Source organism: Pteropus vampyrus, unplaced genomic scaffold (genome assembly GCF_000151845.1).
Source record: "Pteropus vampyrus isolate Shadow unplaced genomic scaffold, Pvam_2.0 Scaffold84, whole genome shotgun sequence".
NCBI classification, from domain to species: domain Eukaryota; kingdom Metazoa; phylum Chordata; class Mammalia; order Chiroptera; family Pteropodidae; genus Pteropus; species Pteropus vampyrus.
This window is the reverse complement of record NW_011888865.1, coordinates 1,261,817-1,287,049: the sequence shown is the minus strand read 5'-3', so window position 1 is coordinate 1,287,049 and position 25,233 is coordinate 1,261,817. Positions and strand designations below refer to the sequence as shown.

The 25,233-nt window shown below is 34.0% G+C and overlaps 1 protein-coding gene across 1 annotated transcript in view; it reads left to right on the top strand.

Annotated features, from left to right (window-relative positions):
* The window catches only part of DLG2 (discs large MAGUK scaffold protein 2), a 1,459,931-nt gene that overhangs the window by 211,150 nt on the left and 1,223,548 nt on the right, over positions 1-25,233 (top strand). The window contains exon 3 of the mRNA XM_023532491.1: positions 13,057-13,202. Coding sequence (XP_023388259.1) covers positions 13,057-13,202 — 146 coding nt within the window. The remainder of the gene's footprint in view (positions 1-13,056; positions 13,203-25,233) is intronic.

Sequence of the window (25,233 nt, the reverse complement as noted above, 5' to 3'; positions counted from 1 at the left end):
GCCAGAGGCCCCTTAAACTATCCTCATTCTTTTTGGATTTTTCTTATTGCTGTTCTGATCAGGTTTTTTCTGTTAGCTTATCCTCTAAATTGCTGATTCGATCTTCCGCTTCATCCAATTTGTTGATTCCCTCTAGTATACTCTTCATCTCAAATATTGTATTTTTAATTTCTGACTGGTTCTTTTTTATATTTTTTATCTTTGTTTTTATATTTTCTATCTCTTTGTTACAGTTCTTACTGAATTCATCTACTCTCCCCCTAAGTTCATTGAGCATCTTTATAACCAGTGTTTTGAACTCTATATCTGGTAAATTGCTTGTCTCCATTTTGTTTAGTTCTTTTTCCGAAACTTTGTTATGTTCTTTCATGTGGGACATGTTTCTTTGGCTCCCTATTTTGGCTGCTTTCCTGTGTCTGTTTCTATATATCAGGTAGGGCTCCTAAGTCTCCCAGTCTTTGTAGAGTGGCTTTATATAGTAAGTGTACTGTGAGGCCCAGTGGCATGGTCTCTTCCCTGGTCACCTGAGCAAGGTACTCAAGATGTGTTCCTTGTGTGTGTTGTGTGTGCCCTCCTGATGTAGTTGAGCCTTGGTTGCTGTTTGTATTTCAGTGGGAGGGATTGAGCCTCGAGCTGACTGGTTATGAAGATTGGCTGGTGAAGGGCTGACCTATGGAGCATGATTCACTTTAGTAGGGCTCTGGTGCCTGCCCATTCTGCCCTTCTGGTATGTCCTCAGATGCAGCCCTGGGTGGTGCTCTTGCTTCATTGCTGTTGTAGCTGACCACTGGGTGTGCTGGCCCAAAGGCCTGGGCAGGGCTCAGCTGCAGGCCAAGTTCAGCTGCAGTCTGTGCACTTCCAGGGCCACCTGGTAAGAGTCACCAAGGAATCTGCAAATGGCTGTCACCTGTGCTGGGCTCATAGGTGTCTTGAGAGGCCAAGAGAAAAACCAAGGTTGGCAGGCACTAGTGCTGGGCCTTTTGCTTCTCAGCAAGAAGTATGGGGCGTGCCAAATGCTGCTTCTTTGGGTTTTGTGAGCCTCTGAGAGATTTTAGGAAAATCTGTAGCATGAGCCAAGATAGGCTATTTGTATGGAATAAACCACTGGAGGCACCTAGGTGGGCCCACATGCTGGGAGAGGCGGATTTCAGGAAATCACCTGGGTGGAGTGACCTTTGTTATTCATATTGATGAAAATTCAGATATGACAGCTGCCTACATTTGTACGCTGGGAATGGGGAGGGCTCAACCAGGAAGGAATAAATACTGCTAGCACTTCTGTCTGAGAGAAAGCTACCCCTCTAGCCTTCACCCTGAAGCCTGACAACCTGTCTTTCCCTATGTCCCTGGCACTTCTCGAGCAGTTGCCCCAGCACTGGAGCTCAGAGAGAGTGAGTCCATCAGCGAGTAAGTCTGGGCACGAGCCCTTTAAGAGGAATGTCTGGAACTCCCACAGCTTTGAGTTCCACTCAGCCACAATTTCTACTGATTTTCATAGCCAGAGGTTGTGGGGACTTCTCTTCCCAGCATTGGTACCCTGGGCTGGAGAGCCCAGTGTGGGGCCAGGACCACTTTCTCTTCGAGGGGGAGGAAGATTTGCATCCAGGGTAGCTCTCCTGATTCTCCAATGTCACACTTGGTTGTAGGACTGGGTCATTTTGTGTCTCCGCCTCTCCTACTAGCCTCGAGGTGACTTCTTATGTATGTCCCCAGTTGTAGGACTTCTGTTCAGCCAGACTTCAAGCGACTACCAGTAATGGTTGTTCTGCAGTTTCAGTATAATTCTGGTGTGGTAGCGAGAGGAGATGTTCATAGCATCTACCTTCTACACCATCTTGGCTGGTCTCCCGCCATCTTTTTCTCTTATTTTCTGTTAAAGGTAGTTCTGAGTCCATGAGAAAAAGTTGTTATAACATTCTCGTGTAACTAATATTTATTGATTACCCTGTGTTCAGGGCATGAATAAAGCAAAACTGAGAATCTATTCATGCCAATAAAGTCATTTGTAGCAGCTTCTATTTACATTTGTCTCCAAGCTTAACTGTGCTGACATTCAGCAGGTACCTTTATACAGAAGCATCTTTGCCTCCTCTTGGCCTTCATCAGCTTGGAAGATATGGCCCCAGGAGCCCAAACTTTTATTCCATTTGAGTTTTTGCTGATGGAGAGATAAATGAAATAGCTTTTGCTAAAAACTGAGCAATTGAGATTAGTTAAAATATTCTTGGTAACAGGCCTTGGAAAGTTTTTGAGAATTCTTTAGGCTTGACTTTCCTTCCATCTGGTGATCTGAAGAATTTCCTAAATAATATTCTAGTCATGTATTTACAATGAGATATGTTTGTTTTAGCGTTGACACCATTCAATTAACCCTGAATGTTCTATTAGGCATATTACTGCAGCATGTTGTAGCAAAAAGAGTGTAGAGTTTTGTGTCAAATGCAGATTCCAATCCTAGCCCTGCTACTGCAAGTCTCAGTTTCTCTATTTCTAAAATAAGTGTAGTAATAATGCCTCATAATATATTTGCAAGTAAGTAAAATGAATGATGTTTTCAAAATATGATTGTTGAACATATGGTAGATAAATGACAAATGCTAATTTCTTTCCTTCTTTTCTTCCCTCAATGAGCAATATCAATACCTAATGATAGACTAAAAGATAGTAGGATTTTTTTGGGAGGTGAGGAGGCATGTAAGACTATGAAATTTAAAACTAGGATCATATAATTTTACCTATAGTTACCTACTTTTCCAAGATTTGTAGAGTTTACATTGTAAATCCTTGTGAGATAAAAAGGATTAATAGCATTCTTGTACCTTAGATGATTGATGTGAAATTGAAGATGAATTATCTCTTAGATATAGAATAAGACACACCTGGTGGTAGTTTGGGAGATAAGTGCCGATAACTGATTTGCATTAACAATATTTTGAGTTTATTTAGTGTCTGCTTTTTGAGTGACTTGAAGTATTATACTTATTCATCACAGGTGTTTTTGAATTAAAATTTGTCTTAGGGGTTGTGTTTTAAAAAAACTTTTCTTTTTCTTTTTTTTTTTGAGGCAAAAAAAGTACTGTGTTGCTTATTCACATCTTACGGCATTTCTATTAAAATTTCTATTTCAATTAGCTACTTTTTAAAGATGTGTAAATAAGTTTTCTGCCTCTTTCTCAAGTATTCTTCTTATTGCTTCAAGTGTCTGTGCTCTTGACTGTACTGAAGAAATGACTCTTAGCTAAGCATATTCTGGTTCAAATTTTCAACATTTAGTGAGACTTCCTGTGTACACAGCATTGTTCAAAGATGATGATGCATTAATCAAAAGAATAATAGCTAACATTTATTGAGTATCTTCTATGTAATTCTTCAACTATTTTAAGTACTTATATATGTAAATTTTTTAGGTGAAGAAATTGAGGCTTAGAGAAGTTAGATAACTTGCCAAAGGTGACACATTTAGTAAGTAGCAGAGCCGGGCCTGTCTGTCTGACTTTAATGCTTATGTTTTAACTTCTAGATGATTATACAATTTCGCTTATGCTCTACTGAATTTCTACCTCTTCCATTACATTCTTCCCTTTTTACTGTGTTCCTCTTTGAATCTTTTTCCTTTAGATATTTCTTATAAATGTTACTAAATATTTCTCAGTTTTGTATCTTCTAGTCATTGTACCATTTTTTAAAACTTTATATTTCGATCTATTTTCAAATTTATGGGAAAATTGCTAGAATAGGACAAGGAGCTTCTGTATATTCACTTTACTCAGATTCACCAATTGCTCAAATTTTGCCCTATTCAATTTGTGTTTCTCTCTTTCTCTGTATACACAGATACATCCATATATGTACATATGAATGAACAATTTGAAAGTGAATTGATAATAGTATTATTATTCCCCTTTATCACTATTTCAATATATATCTCCTAAAAACAATAATATTCTCTTACATAAATAGTGCAGTAATCAAAAGCAGGTATTTTAACACGAGTATAGTACTATTATCTAATGAGCAGTCCATGTTCAATTTCAGCAGTTGTTTCCAAATGTCTTTTACTGCTGTATTTCCCCAGTTCAGAATCTATCCAGGATCACACATTATAGCTAATTGTCATGCCTCTTTAGTCCCCTTTAATCTGCAATACTGCATCAGCCATTCTTTTCTAGACTTTGACATTTTTGAAGATTACAGGCCAAGTGTTCTGTAGAATGTCTTACAATTTGGTTTCGTCTCATGTTTCCTCACGATTAGGTCCAGCTTATGCATTTTTGAAAGGAATATCACAGAAGTGATGCTATGTTCACCTTGATGCATGATAACAGGAGGCTTCCACTGATTGTGTGTTCTAATTTGTGAGGCAATACTATGAGACTATGTAACATTATATTCCTCGTCAAATTTTTATCTACTAGTTTTTAGCGTCCATGACCATTGTTGATTTTCTAATTCCATCATTTCTTCTATATTTATTAGCTGGAATTCTACTGTAAAGAAGATCTTTCCCTTTTCTACTATTTAATCATTCGTTTATTTATGTCGGGATGGATTCATGGGTTCTGATTTTATTCAATAGATTATAACCTATTACTATGAATTTATTTCAATGCTCATATTGTTCCAGAGTTGGTCATTAGGAGCCCCTTCAAACTGGCTTCATGTCCTTTTAATGTGGTCCCATGATTTTTCAGCACATCCTTTCTGCAACAGAATATCTGAGATTTATCATATAATTTCCCCGTTCTAGTCCTGGAGTGATCTTTTTCCTAAAAAGCCTTGGTTCTTTTTAGGAGAAGAAAGTATTTTGAAACCAAGATTTCCTCCCTTATCTCTTCTTTTTTTTTCTTTCTCGTTTACTCCCTCCTTTTCTTTCCTTCCTTTCCATTCTCCTCCCCTCTTTTCCTTTCTCTTCCCCTCTTCTCCCTTCTCCTCCCCACTCTTCTCTCTTTCTCCCTCCCTCTTTGTACTTTGTCCGGGCAAAGAAGAAGCCCAATCATATCAGGACATTGTGAAAATTTGCTGAATCTTTTGTGTATAACCATTTCCTCATTCTCTGGTCTTTCTTCTTCAATATCTATTGGGTTTGATCATGTATTAGTACTTGGACTCTGGGTTTCTCACTCTGCTTTGGTTTAGCCTCTTTTGTTCTTCAGTTTGGTACTTGACTATTATCTATCACTGATCTTGCTTTCACTTTCAATTTTTGGCTGTGAAATTTAACTTGTATTTTCTTTTCATCTACATTGAACTTTAGCCTACTCATATTCAACTTCATTCTTCTAGTCTCAGGCAATATCCTTAAAGAAACTTGTCTGGCTGCAAGTCTAAGATTAGGACACTTGCTACAATGATAGAGCAATTCTGTTTTTGTGTTTCAGTGTCTGGTAGTCTTGGACATAAATGGACCAGGGCAATGATAATTTTTTACTTTGCAGAAGAGAAAGTATGGTATCCAAATGCAGCATAAGGGAATTGGATATGAGTATTTATCTGGCTTGCCAAACAGAACCAAGTATTCAGGAAAGGCTACTGGAATAGGAAGACTGCATTTTGTAACATTTTTAAATATCACAAGAAAACTGTGTTATACTGTTCAGATGAATTTATAATCAGGTGTGTGGTATGGGAAACTCTACAGAGAACAAGGGATGCTAGAAGCTTAAACATATGTTTTATAAGAAGGCACATTTTATAAAGATTACTATCTCTTTATTAAGACTGTAAGTTGAAAATCCTCAATTGATTTCAGTGAGTTCTTGGGATTAAACAGCTTTGGTGAGTTATAGCCATATGTTCCAATCACAAAAAACCCAAATGAATCAACAACAACAAGCTTCAAAGAGGCTTCTGACTGGCAGCGGGGAGAGGTGACTACAATTGCCCCCTTCATAGTATACATAGCAACATAAAGACTGTCATGGGAGGAAGCAAAAAGAGACTCCCCAGTCACTTCTATTCCAGCCTGTGAGCTAATAGATAAGAAAGCATATAAATATGTTAAGTGTTCTGCATTCTTGTTTCTTTTTTGTTTTACTGTCATTAAGTAGACACATCAATTTGTGAGTCATACAAGAAAAAAGTTTCATGACTTAAAAGTCATTTTCTTAATTTAATTCAAGTCATGTAAAAGGAAATTTATTTCTCTGTCATTCACCATATTCACAGTTTTCCAATGAATTTTGGCCATATCAAAAAAAAAAGATTAAATTTTCCTCAAATGAAAAAAGATTTGCCATAACTAAGAATATTCTAAATAAATTCCTCAGATACTTAAAGGCATATCTCAAAGAGAAATTCTAAAAGTTTTTTTGAGGAAATATCACCATCATTGAAATAACTATGTCATGTCAAATTGTCTCTGTTTGGAAGAATAAGTATTTTGAGTATGTGAGTTTTACAGTGTATTTAAAAAGACAATCCTATTATGGATTCTCTTGATTGTGCTGTTTGATCAAGATAAAACAAAATAGAGATTAGAATGAATAGGAACTGTCTCAGCTATCACCTGCAAGCTGATTTTTTCTGTTTTAATGTGTCTTAAAGACAGAGTACTAAAATATAATTCATATTAATTGAGTTTCTAAGTACTTGAATCTGAATCAGTTTAGCCAATAATATCCACTAAGCAGTTATGATTATTTTTTCAATCAATGGGCAGAGTTCTTTTGCCAATTAACTTTTCTTCCTGGAGTTTTTCCTTCCCACCCCTTACTCTAAAAGAAAAGAGGATTGTAATAACTCAGCAAAGGATGTTTGGAATGTGAATATGAAGCCTTAGGTTCTAATTCTAGAGGTGCTTTCCTAGGTCCAGTGTTGCTGATGGATCAGAAGCTATTGACATCACCTGGGAACTTATTAGAAATGCAGAGATCCAGGCTCCACACTGGAACTTCGTCATATTGTGTTTTAATAAGATTCCCAAGTGATTCGGATTTATGTGTACGTTTGAGTTTGAGAACCTCTCACCTGTAAATTTGACAATAATTTACAAATTATTTCAGAAAACAAAATGGGTATGCCTTCAAGAATTTGGGGAGATTATTTTGAATATACCATCAGAGGTGGCAAAGCTTTTTCATTCGAGGGAGAAATGTGCCAAATAAAATGTGCTCGCAGTTGTAATCAAGTCCAGTAGTCCAGTCACATAACAACATGATCGAAATAATAATCCGCTATCCTGAGTGTGAGGAGCTTTGACTCTATTCAGTGATTTTTCTTCTATTTGAACATTAAATGGAGAGGGACTGCAAATAAACTAAAATTAGCAAGCATTCATTGTGTGCTTGCTAAACATAAAAGGTGATTCTAGATAACAGAGAATATGTGGATAGCTAGGACATTGTCTTCATTCTTAGGGGCCTTGAGTGGCACTTAAAAAATACTTTTTGAAATGTTGAATTGAGGTGAGGTGGGTGAACAACTACATCTAATATAAAGTAAAATGAGAAATAACTATTAAATAGATCTGAGTATTACTATGGGAATGGGAGGAAAGAAACAGCATTGCTTATTCCCCATCCCATCTCATAAAACCCTACACAAGCATTTTTTCTTTTTAATGGTAGCTGCTTAGGTGTTCTTACTTACACATGTTCTACTCGGTTGAACTCGAAATGAATAATTTCTGTGCTGATGACATTTTATATTTAGATTGTTGATTTCAAATATTCTTTTTACAAAGGCATAGTACTGAGACTGGGTATTGAAAAAAATTAGGATTTCTATGTGTGGTAAAGGACATCTGGGCCTAGCGAAGAGTGTACTCAAGAGATGGTGAGGGCCTGAACTCGGAAATGGACAGAAAGTGGTAGTGTTTTTGGTGCTAGGGATATGAGAGGGTGCCAAAAAGGTGCTTGGGAAGTGATGGACAGATATATGTCAGGCATTAAAAATTAATGCTGACTAACCAGAAGTAAAATTTGACATTGGTTGTAGACATCTTCAAATTTAAGCAATCTTTGACTTAATTAAGGTTACCTTCTTCTTCTCTAGTAGTTTTTTAGGCAGGGAGAATCAATAGATGAAGGAGTTAAGTAGACTTTTGAGTACTTCATCAGGTTTGGGGATTATAAGTTAATGAAGATTTTCAAATTTAATATTAAAATACCATCCATAGAGTTTTTCTAGATGTGATCAAGTCACTGCTATTCATTATGTTCAAAGTATAACTTGGTATGAATTCTTAAAATGAATACAATAAATATGCTTCTATCTCTGGATAATTTATATACTTAATATTTCAAAATTTGCAAAGTTGCAATTGCTGCTTATGAAACAGTGTTTATATCCTTAAAATTTATGCAAAGAAAAGGAATCTTGGAATTTAAATATCTGCAAATTTTTTTTTTTTTACTTATGTCATTATTTTTTTTATTTTTAATGACTACTTGAGACTGGACAATATAATATATTTTATTTTTTTGTTTTATTTTTTTATTCCTTATTCCTCTGGCTTGTATTAACACAATTAATATCCCACCAACCCTTACTTTTAAAAAGTCTAGGAAGGATTTATATCTGTATGGCTTTTACCTTCTCGTCAAACATTTTCCAAACATGGCTTCACAGCTACTTTAGTACTAGTGGCAGAATAAAGTTGTAGCTGTGCATAAAATTTGAATATAACTTTTTAATATAAAATTTAATATTTATTAAGCACTTAAAATGTTTAATTATTTTTAAAAAGTAATTTTTATAAAAAAATTTATGTAAGAAAAGTAATTCTTACATAAAAGAATGCATGTAATTTATATGTAATATAAGTAGCATAATAAACGTTTCTGAAATTATCACCCAAATCTATAACTAGACCTTTACCATTAATTTGCATCTACCTATGTATTCCTCCCTTATTGCATTTTTTGGCTCATCCCTTCCACTGAAGTAATTGTAATAATATCTTTTCATGTGCTTCTTTGCTTTGGTCTATATGTTTTTTTGCATATGTATGTATGGGTGCGTAATGTATAGTTTAGTTTTACATGTTGAGCTTTACAAAAATATTTTTATACTGAGACTTGCATCTTCCTTTCAACATTATGTTTTAAGATTTATCCATGTCATTTTATGATACTATAATTCATTCATTTTCACTGCTATATAAATTCTATTTTGAGGACATAACACATTTATTCATTCCCTTTTGATGGACATTGGATTGTTTTTAATTTTTTGCTGTTAGGATCTGTGCTGCTATGAACATTTTGGTTTCTTTCCTGGCATATTATGTGCAAGAGTTTATCTAGGATGTATACCGAATAGTAGAAATGCTGGATTATAGGAGGAACAAATGTTCAGTTTTACAAGATAGTACAAGATTGTTTTCTAGGTAGTTATAGCAATTCACACTCTTTGGGAATAAATAAAAGTTACCATTAATCCATATCTTTTTTTCTTAGCCCTTTAATTGTCAGATATCATTATTTTTGCCAATATTATTGGTGTATATGGTATTTGATTATGATCTTAGTTTGTATTTATCAGCACTAATGTGGTTTGTATTTATCAGCACTAATGTGGCCGAGAACATTTTCTCAGGGCTTATCAGTGATATGTTTTCTTTAATGTAAATGCCTGTTGATACTTTATGTTTATTTTTTCTTTTGCTTTGTACATTTTTACTTTTTCATTTGTTGGTCTTTGCATATCTGGATATTGTACCTTTGCAAATATGTTATGAAAATATCTCAATTTGCATATTTTTTTACTTTCTATCTTGAGGTATAATTGATACCTAATAAATTGTACATATAAAAAGTACATGATTTAATATGTCTTGACATATGTATACAATAGTGAAATTTTTAGCACAATTAAGATAGTGAGCATATCCATCACTCCTTAACATCTCTTCTTGAACTTTGTAATCCCTCCCACTCACCCCTTCCTGCTAACCCTCCTTCCTATTCGTTCTTAGGCAACCAGTGAATTGTTTTCTGTCACTATAGATTAGTTTGCATTTTCTAGAATTTTCTATAACTGGTATTATACAAGAAGCACTCATTTTTGTCTGTTTTATTTGACTTAACTGTTTTGAAATTTATCCATGTTTTGTGTATCAATAATTTGTTCCTTTTTATTGCTAAATAGTATTCCATTATATGTATATACTATATTTGATTATTCATTCATCTATTGATTAACATTTGAGTTGTTCTGGATTTGACTTTTCTTCTGAACATACATATTTCTTTTGCTCTGAGATAAATGCCTTAAATAAGAATTGCTTGTTCATATAGTAGCTATATGTTTAACTTTCAAGAAACTGCTAGACTGTTTTTCAAAGCGGTTGTACCATTTTCTATTCTCATCGTCAGTATATGAGAATTCCAGTTCCTTCATTTTTCTGTCAATGCTTGGTATGATCAGTCTTTTTAATTTTAGCCATTCTAATAAATATGTAGTGGTATCTCATTGTGATTTTAATTTTGCATTTCCTTAATGAGTACTGATGTTGAATATTTTTTCATGTGCATATTTGCCATCTATTACTTTCTTTGGTGAAAGCTTGTTCAAATCTTTTACCCATTTTTTTCTATTGAATTATTTGGTTTCTTACTGTGTTTTGAGAGTTCTTTATATATTTTAGAAACATTTTTTTTTTAAATCAGATATATGATTTGCAAAGAAACAAGCCTTTGCAAACAGTTATTTTCTCTCAAAATTTTGAAGTTATCAGTCTACTGTTGTCTGGCTTCCATTATTATTATTAAGAAATCTGATTATTTTTTCTCTGCTTTTAAGATCTTTGCTTTGACTTTGGTATTCTGAAATTTCATTCTATGTCTAGTTCTAGATATAGGTTTTATCTGTTCTCTTTACTAAAAGCTGTTACTTTCAGGATCTGTGAATTCATATTTTCATAAGTTCTAAAAATGTATCTATTATTGCTTTATCAGTTGTTATTTATTTTATTTTCTTCTGAAGATAGCTAGTAGAAAATATTGGACCTTCTCATCTACACTCTATATATCTTGATATTGCTTTCTTATTTTCCATTTTATTTTCTCTTGTATTACATACTGGGTAATTTCTTGAGTTATATTTTCCAGTTCTGCTTTGTCTAATCTGCTATTTAACCCATACATCGTTTTTAACTTTAAATAATTATATATTTTTCCAACATCTTATTATGAAAGTTCAAACATAGCAAAGTTACAAAAACATTACAGTAAGTACCTGTGTACCTACTACATAGATTCCATCATTTGCATTTATTGTATTAATATGTCATATCAGTCCCTCTAGCTACCCATTAATCTATCAGTAAAGAATTTTATTTTTAGTTTTTAGAAGTCATATTTATTCCCCTCACTCTTCCTGTTCATTCTTTCAAGATCCTTGTTATTTGCTAATCTTCATGATTGTGATCATCTTTCTTTAATACTTTACATAGATCTTCTATATCCTATATCAGAAAATGAAAAAATCAACAATCGCTTGCCTTCTAAACCTGTTACTGTCATTCTTGCTAAATTTCATCCATACTGGCATGCCTTTTTTGTTGGTTTGTGTTCTTTGATTGTGAGCCCATTTCTTGACCGTAATCTGCGAAAACCTGAAGATTTCTTTTAAAAATATATTTTATTTACTGCTGTCAGTGGCCGGTGGGGAGCCACTGACACAGAATTTCTTCAGCATCTCTTGAAGATCTTGGCTTAATGAGGAAGTTCAAGGGCTCGTTTCCTTACTTCTACTTACTAAGTTCCAGTATACTGCTAGCAGTTCTGCCATTGGTATCTGCCCTCAGAACAATCCCATTCCTTTTATCTATTCACTACTGTTACTCCATTATCCTACCTACTCTGATCTCAACTCTGTGTGTGTGTGTGTGTGTGTGTGTGTGTGTGTAAAAGATTTTTTTTGGAGACCTACCCTATTTGTTGCAACATCAGTAATGCTTCAAAGCATGCATCCTATCCAAGTTAATCTGCAGAGTACTTAGTTATATTGTCAGAAGCAGATGTCCTCAAAAACACACTTCATATATTAAAAGTGTATAAAATTTAACCTCGTGGGGTAATTTTTAATGCCATTTACATCCTGAACTGAAAGGTGAATTTATGAAAGCATTCATTTCTGGGGTCATTTGGACAGGTTTCTGACAGTGATTATGTAATGTCTTTAAAAAAGGCAATTCAAAAAGTATTTTAAAAAGGCAATTCAAAAAGTAATCTATTTGTTTAGGAGTAGTTTTAATGCTTATGGAAAAGTTACAAAAATGGTACAGGGAGTTCCAGTGTATCCCGCACTGTTTCCTTATTGTATTACAGGTGTGTAATAACCTCACAATGGCAGTAGGAGAAAAAGGTGATGACCTGAAAATGAATAGAGACTGTAAAACCAAAGCCAAAAAACTATACGAAAGCATCCTACATTTGTAATATGGTTAGATTCTTTTGTCACAATCTGCATTTCATCTTGAAATTCCCTGAAATCCTAAACGAATTTTAAAAAAGTGCATACATTGAGGTTTACTCTTTGTACTGTAAAGTTCAGTGGGTTTTGACAAATGCTTCATGTTAGGTTTCCACCATTATAGTATCATTACAGAATATTTTCATCACCTTGTACTTTACTTATTTCATCCTCTTCTCCTAACCCAGAACCTCTAGCAGTCACTGATTATTGTACTTAGTTTTGCTTTTTCTGAAATATTACATAAATTGAATCATATAATGAAAAATGTAGCCTTTTAACTTGGCAATGTGCATTTAAGATTCATCTATGTTTTCTCATGGCTTGATAGCTCATTCCTTCTTATTGCTGAGTAGTATTTCATTATAGGGATTTACTACAATTTGTTCATCCAGTCAACAATTGAAGGGCATCTTGGTTGCTCCCAGTTTGTGCAGTTATGAATAAGGCTGGGATAAGAATGCTCATGCAGGCAAAAATACAATTTTCAGAATTTACTTTATTTTTGTCATTTTTTGGGGAGGCACATATTTATGCAATTCTTCTAATCAGCAAAATCTTCCATATACACATGCATACAGAAGCTATTTATGAGGTGGAACATGACATTTTGATTCGTCCCTTGCATTTTCTTCACAGATATTCAAGAATTTTATGAGGTGACATTGCTAAATTCTCAAAAAAGTTGTGAGCAGAAGATAGAAGAAGCCAATCAAGTTGCACAGAAATGGGAGAAGACATCCCTTCTTGCTCCATGCCATGATAACCTTCAAAAGTCTGCAGAGGTATATTATTGAAACATCTGAAAGAACTAAATAATATTATAACTTACTTATGCCAGTCAAGAAGAAGTTGTAGTAGTAATCATTATCAGCAAATGGCAACAATAATAATAGAAATGTGGTTATACCATACTGTTTAAGTTGTCCTGAAAGCAAGGGTTTATTGAGCCATAGGCTATTAAGTAAAAGGACCAGGTCTGGGGACGTGCAGTCTAAACCATCAGCAGCAGGCCTACATGGTGAAGACAAACATGTCCACCATCCTGAGATTGATGGAGCTCATTTATATAATGAGTTTGAGGATGAAAGATGTAAGTTGTTTTGAAAGGATTTATGTTGGCTATAGATTAGGGTGGTGGGTGGATGGGAAAATATGAAAAGGTGTAAGTTCTGAGATAGGTGAATAGATCATAAGGAAGAAATGTTTGATGCTTCTGGATTGCTTATGGGGCAACAGTCTGGAATGTTCATGCATAAGCAAAATGTGGTGGCCTCTGGTGGTCCACTTTTCTTTCTAGATAGCTGCCTGGAAATCGATTCACAGTTTCAACATACATTTAGGAATGTGAGCAGTCTTTTATTGGTTTTGGCCTATGACTGTTAACTGATTAACTTTTTTTGTCTCTTGTTCTCACCCTCTAGCCTGCTATTATTTAATTTCATTCAGGACTTTTTGTCACTGTATATAATATTTACATATAAAAATACAGATTTTTACAAAAAATAAAAAACAGCATGGGAAAGACACGATTCTTCAGATTTTACAAGTGAATTCTGTTATGAATATTGTCACATATTTGAGTTGACTCAAATTGAAGGCATTCTGGAAATTCAGAACATGATTCCAGATGCAATGAGAGAAAACAGGTGGATAGTGGGATTGGAGAATGTGATCAAAGGCTTTGCTCCCCATAACAGGGCCTTATATCCTGGGGCATGAGTAAAATGATCCATTGGGGTATAGGAACAAAATAATCGAACTCCCCTATTAGATTTCTTTTATTATGTTCTTTACAATTTATGTTTGGCTAATTTATAACATATACTATATTAACAGTAATACACATACATTTAAAAGTAAATATAGAGTTAGAGTTGTGGTTTTTAAAAGATAGGATTATGCGATCAAAAAGTTTGGAGATTACTGTGGGAACTAATGGTTACCAAAGAGTAAGGCAAGTTAAAACATGTCTCAGGTTCATAGCTGAGAGTTAATACGGAAGCAGGGGCAAGTCATTGATATTTTTAACTGGCCGTTGATACTTTGAAGGCAGGTTGTAGTACACACACACACACACACACACCCCCACCCCAATCAATCTGTCACGATTGGGGTTTTATAGTTGATTTGGAAGCTACATGGAATCCCATAACTAATCAATGGCACTTTGCTGAATTTTTGGATTGTTAAAATTGAGACCTATGATATACTTTCTGTCTTGCTTAGAATTGATTTGGAAACTGGGTAAGATTGAATCTAATGATCACCTTAGTTATTTGAAGATAAAGTTAACAATGACAATAATGTGAAATTTATGAAATACTTAAAAGTTTTAAAAATCTTAATTTCAATACGTAGGACTAATTATTTTGACTTTTTTTTTTTTGGTGTTATTTTTCCTTTACAAATATATGTACATAAAATTGGGACAATAGCATATAGGGTGTTTTTATGACTTTTAAATTTAATGCTACACTAATAGTATTTACCCATATTGTGTCATTAAGTATTCATGAGAATATCTTAATGGCACTATAATATTCCATCATTTAAAATTTACTTACGTAGTTCTCCATTTAGTATTTAGGCTGTTTCCAGTTTTCTGCTATGAATCATGCTGTATGGACATCCGTGAATATAAACCATTATGTCTTTTCTGATTATTTTGTTTCAGTTGGTTCTATAAACAAAACTACCGAGTCCAAGGATATTGACATTTTTTAAGCCTCTTGATACAAATTGTGAAAGTGCTTTGCGAAAAGGTGCTTCCAGCGGTGTCTGAAAAGGCATATCTACATATACCTTTAGTAACATTAATTATTTAAAATATTTTTTCAGTTAATAATGTTTGTTACTTAATGCTTTAGATCGTAAAAATTTATTCATTATTGAGACTGAACTATTTTTTCTTATGATTATTGGTTGCATTTTTTTTGTGATTTAAGCTCTTTGTCCATTTTTCTAAGTAGTGCTAGAATTCTTAATGTTTTATAAGAGCATTTTATTGATGAAATATGCCATCCTGTTGTCATAATTGTTGCATTATTTCTAATTTGTTGATTAGTATTAATTTTGTTATGTAATAGTGATTTTTGACATTCAAAATATTTAAAATTTTTATGTGATAAAAATCTATTATCTTTTTTATTCTTTTTTCTTTGCTTTGTTCTTCTCCATTCTAGGATTAGCTAGCTATTCTATAAATTTTTCTAGGCTCTTATTGCTTTGATATTTGTTCCTTATGAATTTTCAAAAATCAATTTAAGTCAATTTCTAGATGCATAGTCCCACACATATACCTAATTTTATGTAAATGATTGAATATATAGTTTTAATTCTAAATGCAGTTCTCTTTTTTTAGCTTTTCCATTTTTGCATGTCTCTCCTTTTTCCCACTTCCTGCCTATGCTGCATTAGCTCTACCCTCCCCACATTCAAGGTAACCCATCTCCATACTGGTGCATGTACACATTCATATGCACATTGAAATTTGGAAAGTAATTGTTTCTCAAAAAATGTTCATGATATATATTTAGTATAGCTTTGATTTGTTCTTCTGATAAATGTATAATTTCATAATGTGACTATATCATAATTTATTCAATCATTTCTCTCTTGATAGGAATTTATTGTTTACAGTTTTCTGCCATTATGATTAATGCTGCAATCTGGTGATTACATGTACATCCTGATTTGCATTTGCTTTTATTCTATAGAGTAGGTTCTCAGGGGTGACATTATTGGCTCCAAGGGTATGTATAATTTTAATTTGAATAAGTGTTGTCAGACTGATTTCATCTTTTGCATTTCCATTGACAACACATGTCGGTGCAGTTTTATCTCATATCCATCCCAGCAGTAGGTGTTGCTGCTCTTCTTTCTTTTTGCCAGGACTTTTAATTGGTTTATGAACAGATGCCAGCAATATAAGGATGAATGATGAAAAAAAATCCACAAGGGTTTTAGACATTTATTTTTCAATGTCAAAATCAGGATGGGCAAAATAAGTTAATGTAATGTGGGTTTTCCCACATGCAGTTTTAGGTTTTTAAAAACTCTATTCTATGTGTCTTAAAATCTCTTGTTCTGGAAGTCCTCAGCCTATGGTAATTTGAATATTGGCCAGTTATATCCAAAACATCAGATCATGAATGCACACTCCAACCAGTGTGCTTCTCAGGTGAGTCTGATTGTTCTTCCTTAATGGGCTATATGAGGCCAAGAGACAGGTCTGGCTGGTCTTTGTCATTGAAAATGAAGATGGGCAGAGGGGAAGGGTATCTTTTATTTGTGGTCTCAGTGTACTTGGTTAGAACAACTGAGGATCTTGTTCTGTGGGAATTGGCTTTCCAAGGTCTAAATTTGAAAAGTGAGTCTAAATTAAGTTTTTGCTGAAATGGTCTATGTGAAGAACAGTAATTGAGAAATGGAGCTCAAATAAAGTTCATGACCAGAAAAGCTTAGAATAAAGGACACCAACAGCCTGAACAAAAATTCCGCCAATGTAGTGTCAATGCTTGTTATGTTTTTTTATTGTCACCTTGTGTCACCTCCTTTGAATAAGCTGGGTTTATTTAAAGCAGTGGGTAAACTGGCAAAGGAAGACATGGATAATATCCTCTGAAGCAATAAAAAGGATGTATTTTTTTATTAGTCACAACAGCTTTGTTTATTTATTTTTTCAAGTTTTTTCTTTTAAATAATTGTTTATTTTTCAATTACAGTAGAGATACAATATTATATTGGTTTTATGTATACAACATAGTGATTAGACATTTATTTAACTTACGAAGTGATCCCCCCAATAAATTTAGTGCTTATCTGACACCATACATAGTTATTAAAATTCTACTGACTATATTCCCCATGCTGTACTTTACATCCACATGACTATTTTGTAACTACCAGTTTGTACCTCTTAATTCTTTCACCCACTTCACCCATCCCCAACCCCCTTCCTATAAGGCGACCATCAAAATGTTCTCTGTATCTATGAGTTTTTTTGTTTTGTTTGTTTATTTATTATTGTTATAATTTTAGATTCCATATGCAAATGAAATCATATGCTATTTGTCTTTCTCTGTCTGACTTATTTCACATAGCATAATACCCTCTAGGTCCATCCATGTTGTTGCAGATGGCAAGATTTCATTCTTTTTTATGGCTGAGTAATATTCCATTGTATATATGTACTACGTTTTCTTTATCTATTCATCTGTTGATGAGCATTTAGGTTGCTTCCATATCTTGGCTATTGAAAATAATTCTGCAATGATCATATGGATGCATGTGTCTTTTCGAATTAATCTTTTGGGTTTCTTTGGATAAATACCCAGAAGTGGAATTACTGGATCTTTCTATGTCTCTTATTATAGCCTTTGTTTTAAAGTCTATTTTGTCTGGTGTAAGTATTGCTACCCCAGCTTTTTCTTTTGTTTCCATTTTTATGAAATATCTTTTTCCACCCTTACTTTCAGTCTGTACGTGTTTCAAACTGAAGTGAGTCTCTTGTAGGTAGCATATGTGAGCGTCTTCTTTCTTATTCATTCAGTTACCTTATGTCTTTTAACTGGAGCATTTAATTCATTTACATTTAAAGAAATTGATGATAGATATGTAGTTACTGACATTTTATTCATATTTTTGATCTTTTCTTTTTAAAGAGGTCCCTTTAACATTTTTTTGTAATACTGATTTGGTGGTAATGAACTTCTTTAGCTTTTTCTTGTCTGGGAAGAATGATATTCTTAGATGACAGGTACATTAGCACTAGAAACAGAAGTTTCAAAAACACTTAAGGCAATGGATGCACCACTGGGCTATTATTTTCTAGTGGGTTTTATATGTGCTAGTGCATTTATTTTTAAAAAATGTTTTCTTAAGACATCCACAGCCTTTACAAATTTTTGATAATGCAGGAAAATGCAAAAGGAAGTATCCTCTGACAGCTCTGCAGTTTACTCATATGAGGCAAAAGTCAAGATCAGTGGTTGAAATGACTTTATGGGTTCAGGATTTAACTTAGTGTTTCTCTCTCTCTCTTTCATATGTGTGTATGTATATGTGTGTGTGTGTGTGTGTGTGTGTGTGTGTGCAATCTTTTGTAGTATTTTAACATTGTAAAGAAAAAACCTGGTAGAATATACAGGAAAATTTCAGAGCAAATAACTATTGGATTGGTTATTTTAAAGATGGGTAAGCATCAGTCAGTTTCTGGTTGCAAGATGTCAGTGATATTTTAATGCCAAAGAAGTACCTGCCAACCCCAATAGAAGGCTCCACAAGGAAGGGCACAATTGTACACTTAGTATCTATCACAGTGCCTGGCACAGAGAAATCTTAAAACCTATAATGTAATAGTGCATAGACGTTTTAACTTTCTTTTTTTGTAATCTATTGTTTTGTAATCAACCTAATCATAGTATTAAGCCTTTAATTTGCTGAGAGGCAGAAAACGTAGTCTTAGTCAATTCTGGGTTTTCTCAAAATATTTTTTGTTTTACACTTAATCACTTCCTCACTTTCCCTAGAGCATTTTTTTTTCCTCAGAGGGAATAATTCCATGGTGCATATATTCTGCTACAGCATCTCACTGAGAGCAAAGACATTGTGTAATATTGTACTTCATTGTGTTGTGTCTCAATGACTATTGGTGGATTGAATGATGTTGGTCAAGGAGATAGATGTTTAGGGAAGCATCATGGTCATTGGTCAGCATCCACTATGAGATAATTTATACTGGGATATTTCCTTTCTAATCTTTAGGAGCCATCCCTCCTTTATGTTGGCATTTGCAACTGAAATGCATGTGTTTCTACTTGGTCTCTAGCTATAAGTTTCACTCTACCATCTGTTTTCCTCATTCTAACCACAAATCTTCTTTGCTTTTAAAAAAATTTCTATCTATATATCTCATGGTCACATTGGTAAGAACTAGGAGGAAAATGAGCATTTGTTTGCTTCCTACTCTTCTTGGGGTGCAACAGGATCTTGTAAAGCTGCTCAGAATCTTCTACCTGGATATTCCTTTACCATTGTTTCTGCTTTGTTCTCTTATGCCCTACTGATACCTAGGAAGTTCTTTAAAGGCTTAGGGTTGGGAGAAGGATGCACATTGAAGTTATTCTCATCAAAGTTTCCTTTTTTTTTCTCCTTTTACTCTTTTTCTCTTACCCTTTAATATGAGATTTTTGGTCAGAGAAAGATGGAGAGTATATATGTAATTGTGGAGAAACATGTTCCAGTTGACTTGCATATTTTGTAAGTCTTTCCAGTCTTATACCTGGACTATACCTTTTTAAAATAAGAATATCGCGTCTGTGTTTTCTGTTCTTATGCCCCCTGCAAGCTCTGGAGATCTCTAATACAGTAACTCAAATGTAGGATGATTAGGGTGCAAAGGACCTGCAAGGAAAACGGTTTGTTAATAAGTCACTCTATCCTTCAGCAGCAAATGCTGAAAGATTTGCTTCTTTGATAGTAGCAGATATCCTGGAGTTTGAATTTTTTTTTTTTCTTTTTTCTTTTTGGCAAGGCAACCCTTGGTTGACCTCACAGATTGCAAAGACCATGTCAGCTTACAATCCCTTATTTTTTATTTTTTACACCTTCGACACTGAAGTTTGAATTTTAATGTATGACTTGCTACAGAAAAATTTGTCGTGAGGAAAAGAGATTAGCAGACAGAAATCCCTTAATCAAGCTCTAAAAAACAGGAAAAAATAAATAAATTGAAGCCAAAGTTTCAACAAAAGATTTTATCCCCAGTTTTATTGAGATGTAATTAACATACAGCACTGTAAGCTTAAAGTTTAGTGGAACGACTTGACTTACATATATTGTGAAATGATGACCACAATCAGTTTAATTAAAATCCATTATCTCATACAGGTAAAAGAAAAAAATGTTTTTTACTTGTGATGAGAACTCTTAGGATTTACTCTCTTAACAACTTTCAAGTATATCATACAATAGTGTTAGCTATAATCATGTTGTATATTATATCCCTAGTATTTATTTATCTTATAATGGAAAGTTTGTAATTGATGAAAAGTTTCTTTTTACAAGATACTCCTGAAAAATGCTGCACGTCTTCCCCCTCAGTGCAACTCAGTAGTTCTTTGATATTTTTGACTCTATGGTAATATTTCTATACTTTTTTTTTTTTTGCTATAAAATAAGTCAGAAATGATGGGAAAATGAGTTTGAAATTTTATAGCATGTAGTATGATACTATATCATATTTAACATAATTTTAAGTGATTGGTTTTCTTCTGCCCTATTTTCAAACAGTGTGCATGCAACCTAGAAACCTTCAGAGAGCTAAGAACTTTAACATTTCTGGTGGAACATAATGCATATCATGTCATTCCTTTTGTCAAAACCTCCCAGTATCTTCCTACTCAAAATAAAAGCTAAGTTCCTTTAATGGCCTATAGAGTCCTCCCGGTGTGCCCCAGTTACCTTTCTGATCAAAACCTTACTACTCCTCACTCACTCCTGTCCAGCTTCCATAGCAACCTCACTGCTCCTCCAACACATAGAGTTTTGACTCTTGGCACTTTGTCTTTAGCCTGAAAGGTTATTTCTACAGATATCTGTGTGGGATGGGGGAGTAACCTTTTGCAAGTCTTTAATGTCACCTTTTCAGTGATTCCTACCCCAGCATATTTAAATACCCTTCTCATCTGCACAGCACTCCCTGTTACCATTCCTTGCATTGTTTTTGTTCATAACACTTATCATTATCTATCAGAGAGACATTAAGACTTACTTGTTAGGAGCAAGCACTTTCTGGTCAGACCATTTGAGAGTGAATCCAGGCTCCATCACTAACTGGTCATGTGACTTAGGGGAAATTACTTTACCCCTCTATATCTCAGTTTCTTTCTCTAAAATGGGATTCTCACAAGAATTAAATGTTCATTTTTCCTCTCAATGAAATCAATGTAAGCTTCGTGAAGACTAGAATTTTTGTCTTTCTGTTTATTGCCTTTCCTCTAGCACCTAGAATAGTCTCCCCTAGCACCTAGAATAGTCTCCTCATTTTATCAATAATTTGTTGAGAAGTTTATTTATATTATTTTGGCTTATAGCACTTTTTCTTAAGAGTAACATACTCTTAGCAAGGGCCATCTGAATCTTCCCATGAGCGATAGTGGCATTTTTAGAATAAATACAGAGTTTTTAAATTCTTTCGCTTAAATATTTGTTATCTAAACTATTGTATTTTGTTAGGCTCTGTGCTAGATACATTCACAGGGAAACATTAAAATAAAAAACATTTTTTTTCGTTGACCCAAACCTCAAGGAACTTGTTTTCCAGTTGAGAATCTGGACATTTAAGGATGAATCCATGGACATGGTGACTGAAGAAGCACTGACTTCATAGTCAAACACATCTGGGTTTTATATCTCACTCCTGCCTCTCACAAGCGATATGACTTTGAGTAAGTTATTAAACCATTCTAAACTATAGTTCTCTAATCAATAAAGCAGTGATAATAATAGTGCCTACCTCAAAGGGCTTTGAACTCATTAAATAAATTATCTATGCAATGTGATTAATACAGTGTCTGGCACACAGTAGGTGCTCAGTAATTCTTATCTGCTATTATTATTGTCTTGAAGGATGCCTTGAAGGATGGATACTGTGTAGAAATAGGCAGAAAGCATATTCTAGGCAGAGAGAACAGTCTGGGTTAAGTCAGAGAAATGATAAAGCATGAGCTGTATATGGGAGATTACAACTAGTTCTGTTTGACTGGACTGTGGAATGCATTAAGGTAGATTGGGAGAGTAGGAAGATCAAAGCTCAGTCATGTAATAATGCTTCACCCTGAAGTAACTGCTGGGACCATTTTGGCATATTTCTTTTTAGCTTTTTTTTTTTTTATCCAGTGTAAATTTATATAAAGGATTGCTTATCATTGAATATTGATTAGAAATACAGATAATAATAGTAAGCATCTACTTAGTGCTACTTATATGCCACTCTTGTAAATGTTTTACATGTATTAATCTCTAATGCTTCACCTCTCGCTCTTCCTAATACATATATTATCTCTTCTAAAGTTGGGTTTAAAAGAGAAAAAATGAAAGAGAAACTTACTTTAAAATACTCCCAGGATAGTATGTATCTCCACATAGAAGATAATCCTGGTTTGACTCCATAGCCGGTCATTTGATGGTATTTCTCTAGCAGTCTCCTTCTAATATGATTATGCCTGGTTCAGTCTACTTCCATTTCCAGTAGGAGTTATATCTTATAGAGCACAGATTTATTTAGAATCTTTCTGTGATTAAAAGAAGAAAGAAAAATCTGGCTAGATCAGGAATTATCCATTACAAAGATTTTTAGAATAAGGTTTATCTTTTCCTAATTGATTAGTCTCCTGAACTTTATTTGATAGCATGAACTTTCCATATTACCACTTCCATGGTAATGAAGAAAAACTTTTTCTCATCTCTCCTTCACTCTAGGCAAAGGCTCTTAAGGCAGAGGGAAGTGTATTATAAAGTATATAAAGTATATAATATATGATGACTGCTATGGGAAAAATAAATCTGGTTGAAAGGTTACAAGGGATAGCAATTTTAATTGAGGGGTCAGTGTAGGCCACAATGACAAGGTGATATTTGAGCAAAAACTTGACAGATGTAAGAGAATTATCCGTGAGATTAACTGGGGGAAGACCATATCAGATGGAGGGATTAGCCAGTATGAAAGTCCTATAGTGGGAACATACTTAGCATACACACACACACACACACACGCACACGCACACGCACACACACACACACACACACACAAAGTAACACAATATAATGTTTACTATATATTGAAATGAATAGCAAGAACAATGAAGTTATTGTTTTGGATCCTATGAAGTCCCTGTAGTGTGCCTCCTAATGATTGATTTCTCCCTTGAAACAGAAACAGATAAGTCCCCAAAGTAAAGCTTTGACATAGTTTTAATAGTATGTCTTTTAAAAGACCTGAAGGTCAAGGTTCTGGCCTTTTCTTGTCTTGAAAGAAAGTGACATTTACCTGTTTGCCCTCAGCCTGGGAATCTTTTTAAAATATAAGATTCACCGTCTAGTTCTTGAAATTTCATGTCACATGTCTTGAGGGAGAAATCTCTTTTCACTTTTCAGCATATAATGTGATAAAATCCTTACTGCTTAACTTAAACTCTGATTTATATAAGGTTTTTGGAATGTAAATCAAAAAGATTTTCTTTGTTGCCCCTTTATAGTGCTTTAACCTGTAATATGTTACTGATATCACAAGATGGCAACAGTAGAATCATAATATTTTGTACAGAGTTGATATTTTGAAACAAGATGAGATTTATTCACCCAGCCTTTATTTTAGAAATATAATGAAGAAATTCTTTGTTTTAAAATATTGTAACAGAAACATATAATCTAAAGTTTGTGTGGTTTTGTTTGTTTGTTTCTTAGGTTTTTTTCATGAGCTTTAAGTGATTTATCTCTCTTCTACATTGTTCTATATTGAGGCACATATCTGCCAATAACATATTCACAAATTCGTACCTCCCAGTTATGATGAGTTTTCTGTTATCATTTTTTTATTGTTTTGTGAAAGAAGTGGAGATTGCATCTTCTCCACTTTTGCTTAAAGAATTTACATAATCTATTTTTTTCCCCCACAAAGCTTTTGTTGCTGAGTTGAAACCTGCAATTCTAACTTGGTAACAGAAAGAAGCATTGGGCCAGGAAGAAAGAAGCTAGGCATAACAAAAATCAAGAGTCATCTGAGAGCTCTGTGTTTGAATTTTGGTTTTGCCATTTGCTAGTTAGTGTAGCCATGGCTAAATCACTTAAGCTCTCTGAACTTCAATTCTATTATCTGTAAAGTAATAAAATAATAGTAACATTTACCTCATAAGATTGTTGTAAAGAGTGATTAATATGCAAAGCATATAAATTGATTAATATAGTTCCTGAACCTAGTAAATACTCCATAATACTCCATAAATAGTAGCTATATTGATAATGATCTTGTGGAACGTCCTTTTACATCTCTGAGTTTCAATTTTCTCATCAGTAAATGAAGAAAAATACTACATGCTGAGGAGAAACAAACGAAAAGATGTATAGAAGAAAGCTTTGAAAACTAAATTCTATAAAACTGCATTATATTAAAATGTATGGTCAAAATAGGATATTATTTTCCTATTTCATCATTTCTCCCTGGGACATTAGATCAGATAACAATTGAGAAAGCATTTTGCAAAGCCAAAGCATTGTGTGAGTATAAGATTATCTCATCATCATTACTATACAGTGCACAAATATATTCTCATGCCCATTGCTGTTACTTGGAATTCTTTCCATGTTTATTTTGGTGGGGCTGAAGAAGTGAATCAGAGTATTGGTAGCCCTTGTTAAAATGTACATACCTGCTGTAGGACAATTGCTGTCAGCAGGTTCTTGAATGAGCTACAAATAGACCTTTAAATAACAGCAGTGGATTTTTTTGCTTTTGTTTTTGTTTGTTTGTTAATTTGTTTGTTTGAGAGAGGTGGGTAGAAAAGTAATTACTTGGGCTGGGGGACCTGGCTAATGGTGAGAGGGAACTAAATGGTGAGAAATGGGAGTTGGGGGGAGAGATGTAGACCAGAGAGGAGGTGCAGTCAAGGAAAGGGAACCTGAAAGAAGTGAGTGGTTTCAAACATAAGCTTTAGCTACTAGTTATTATGTATGTGTTATACCAGCCTGGCAAGGGGCACAGAAATCAGCCTTTATCAGGAATGATCAACTGTCTTGCCTTCTGTTTCTCTTCCT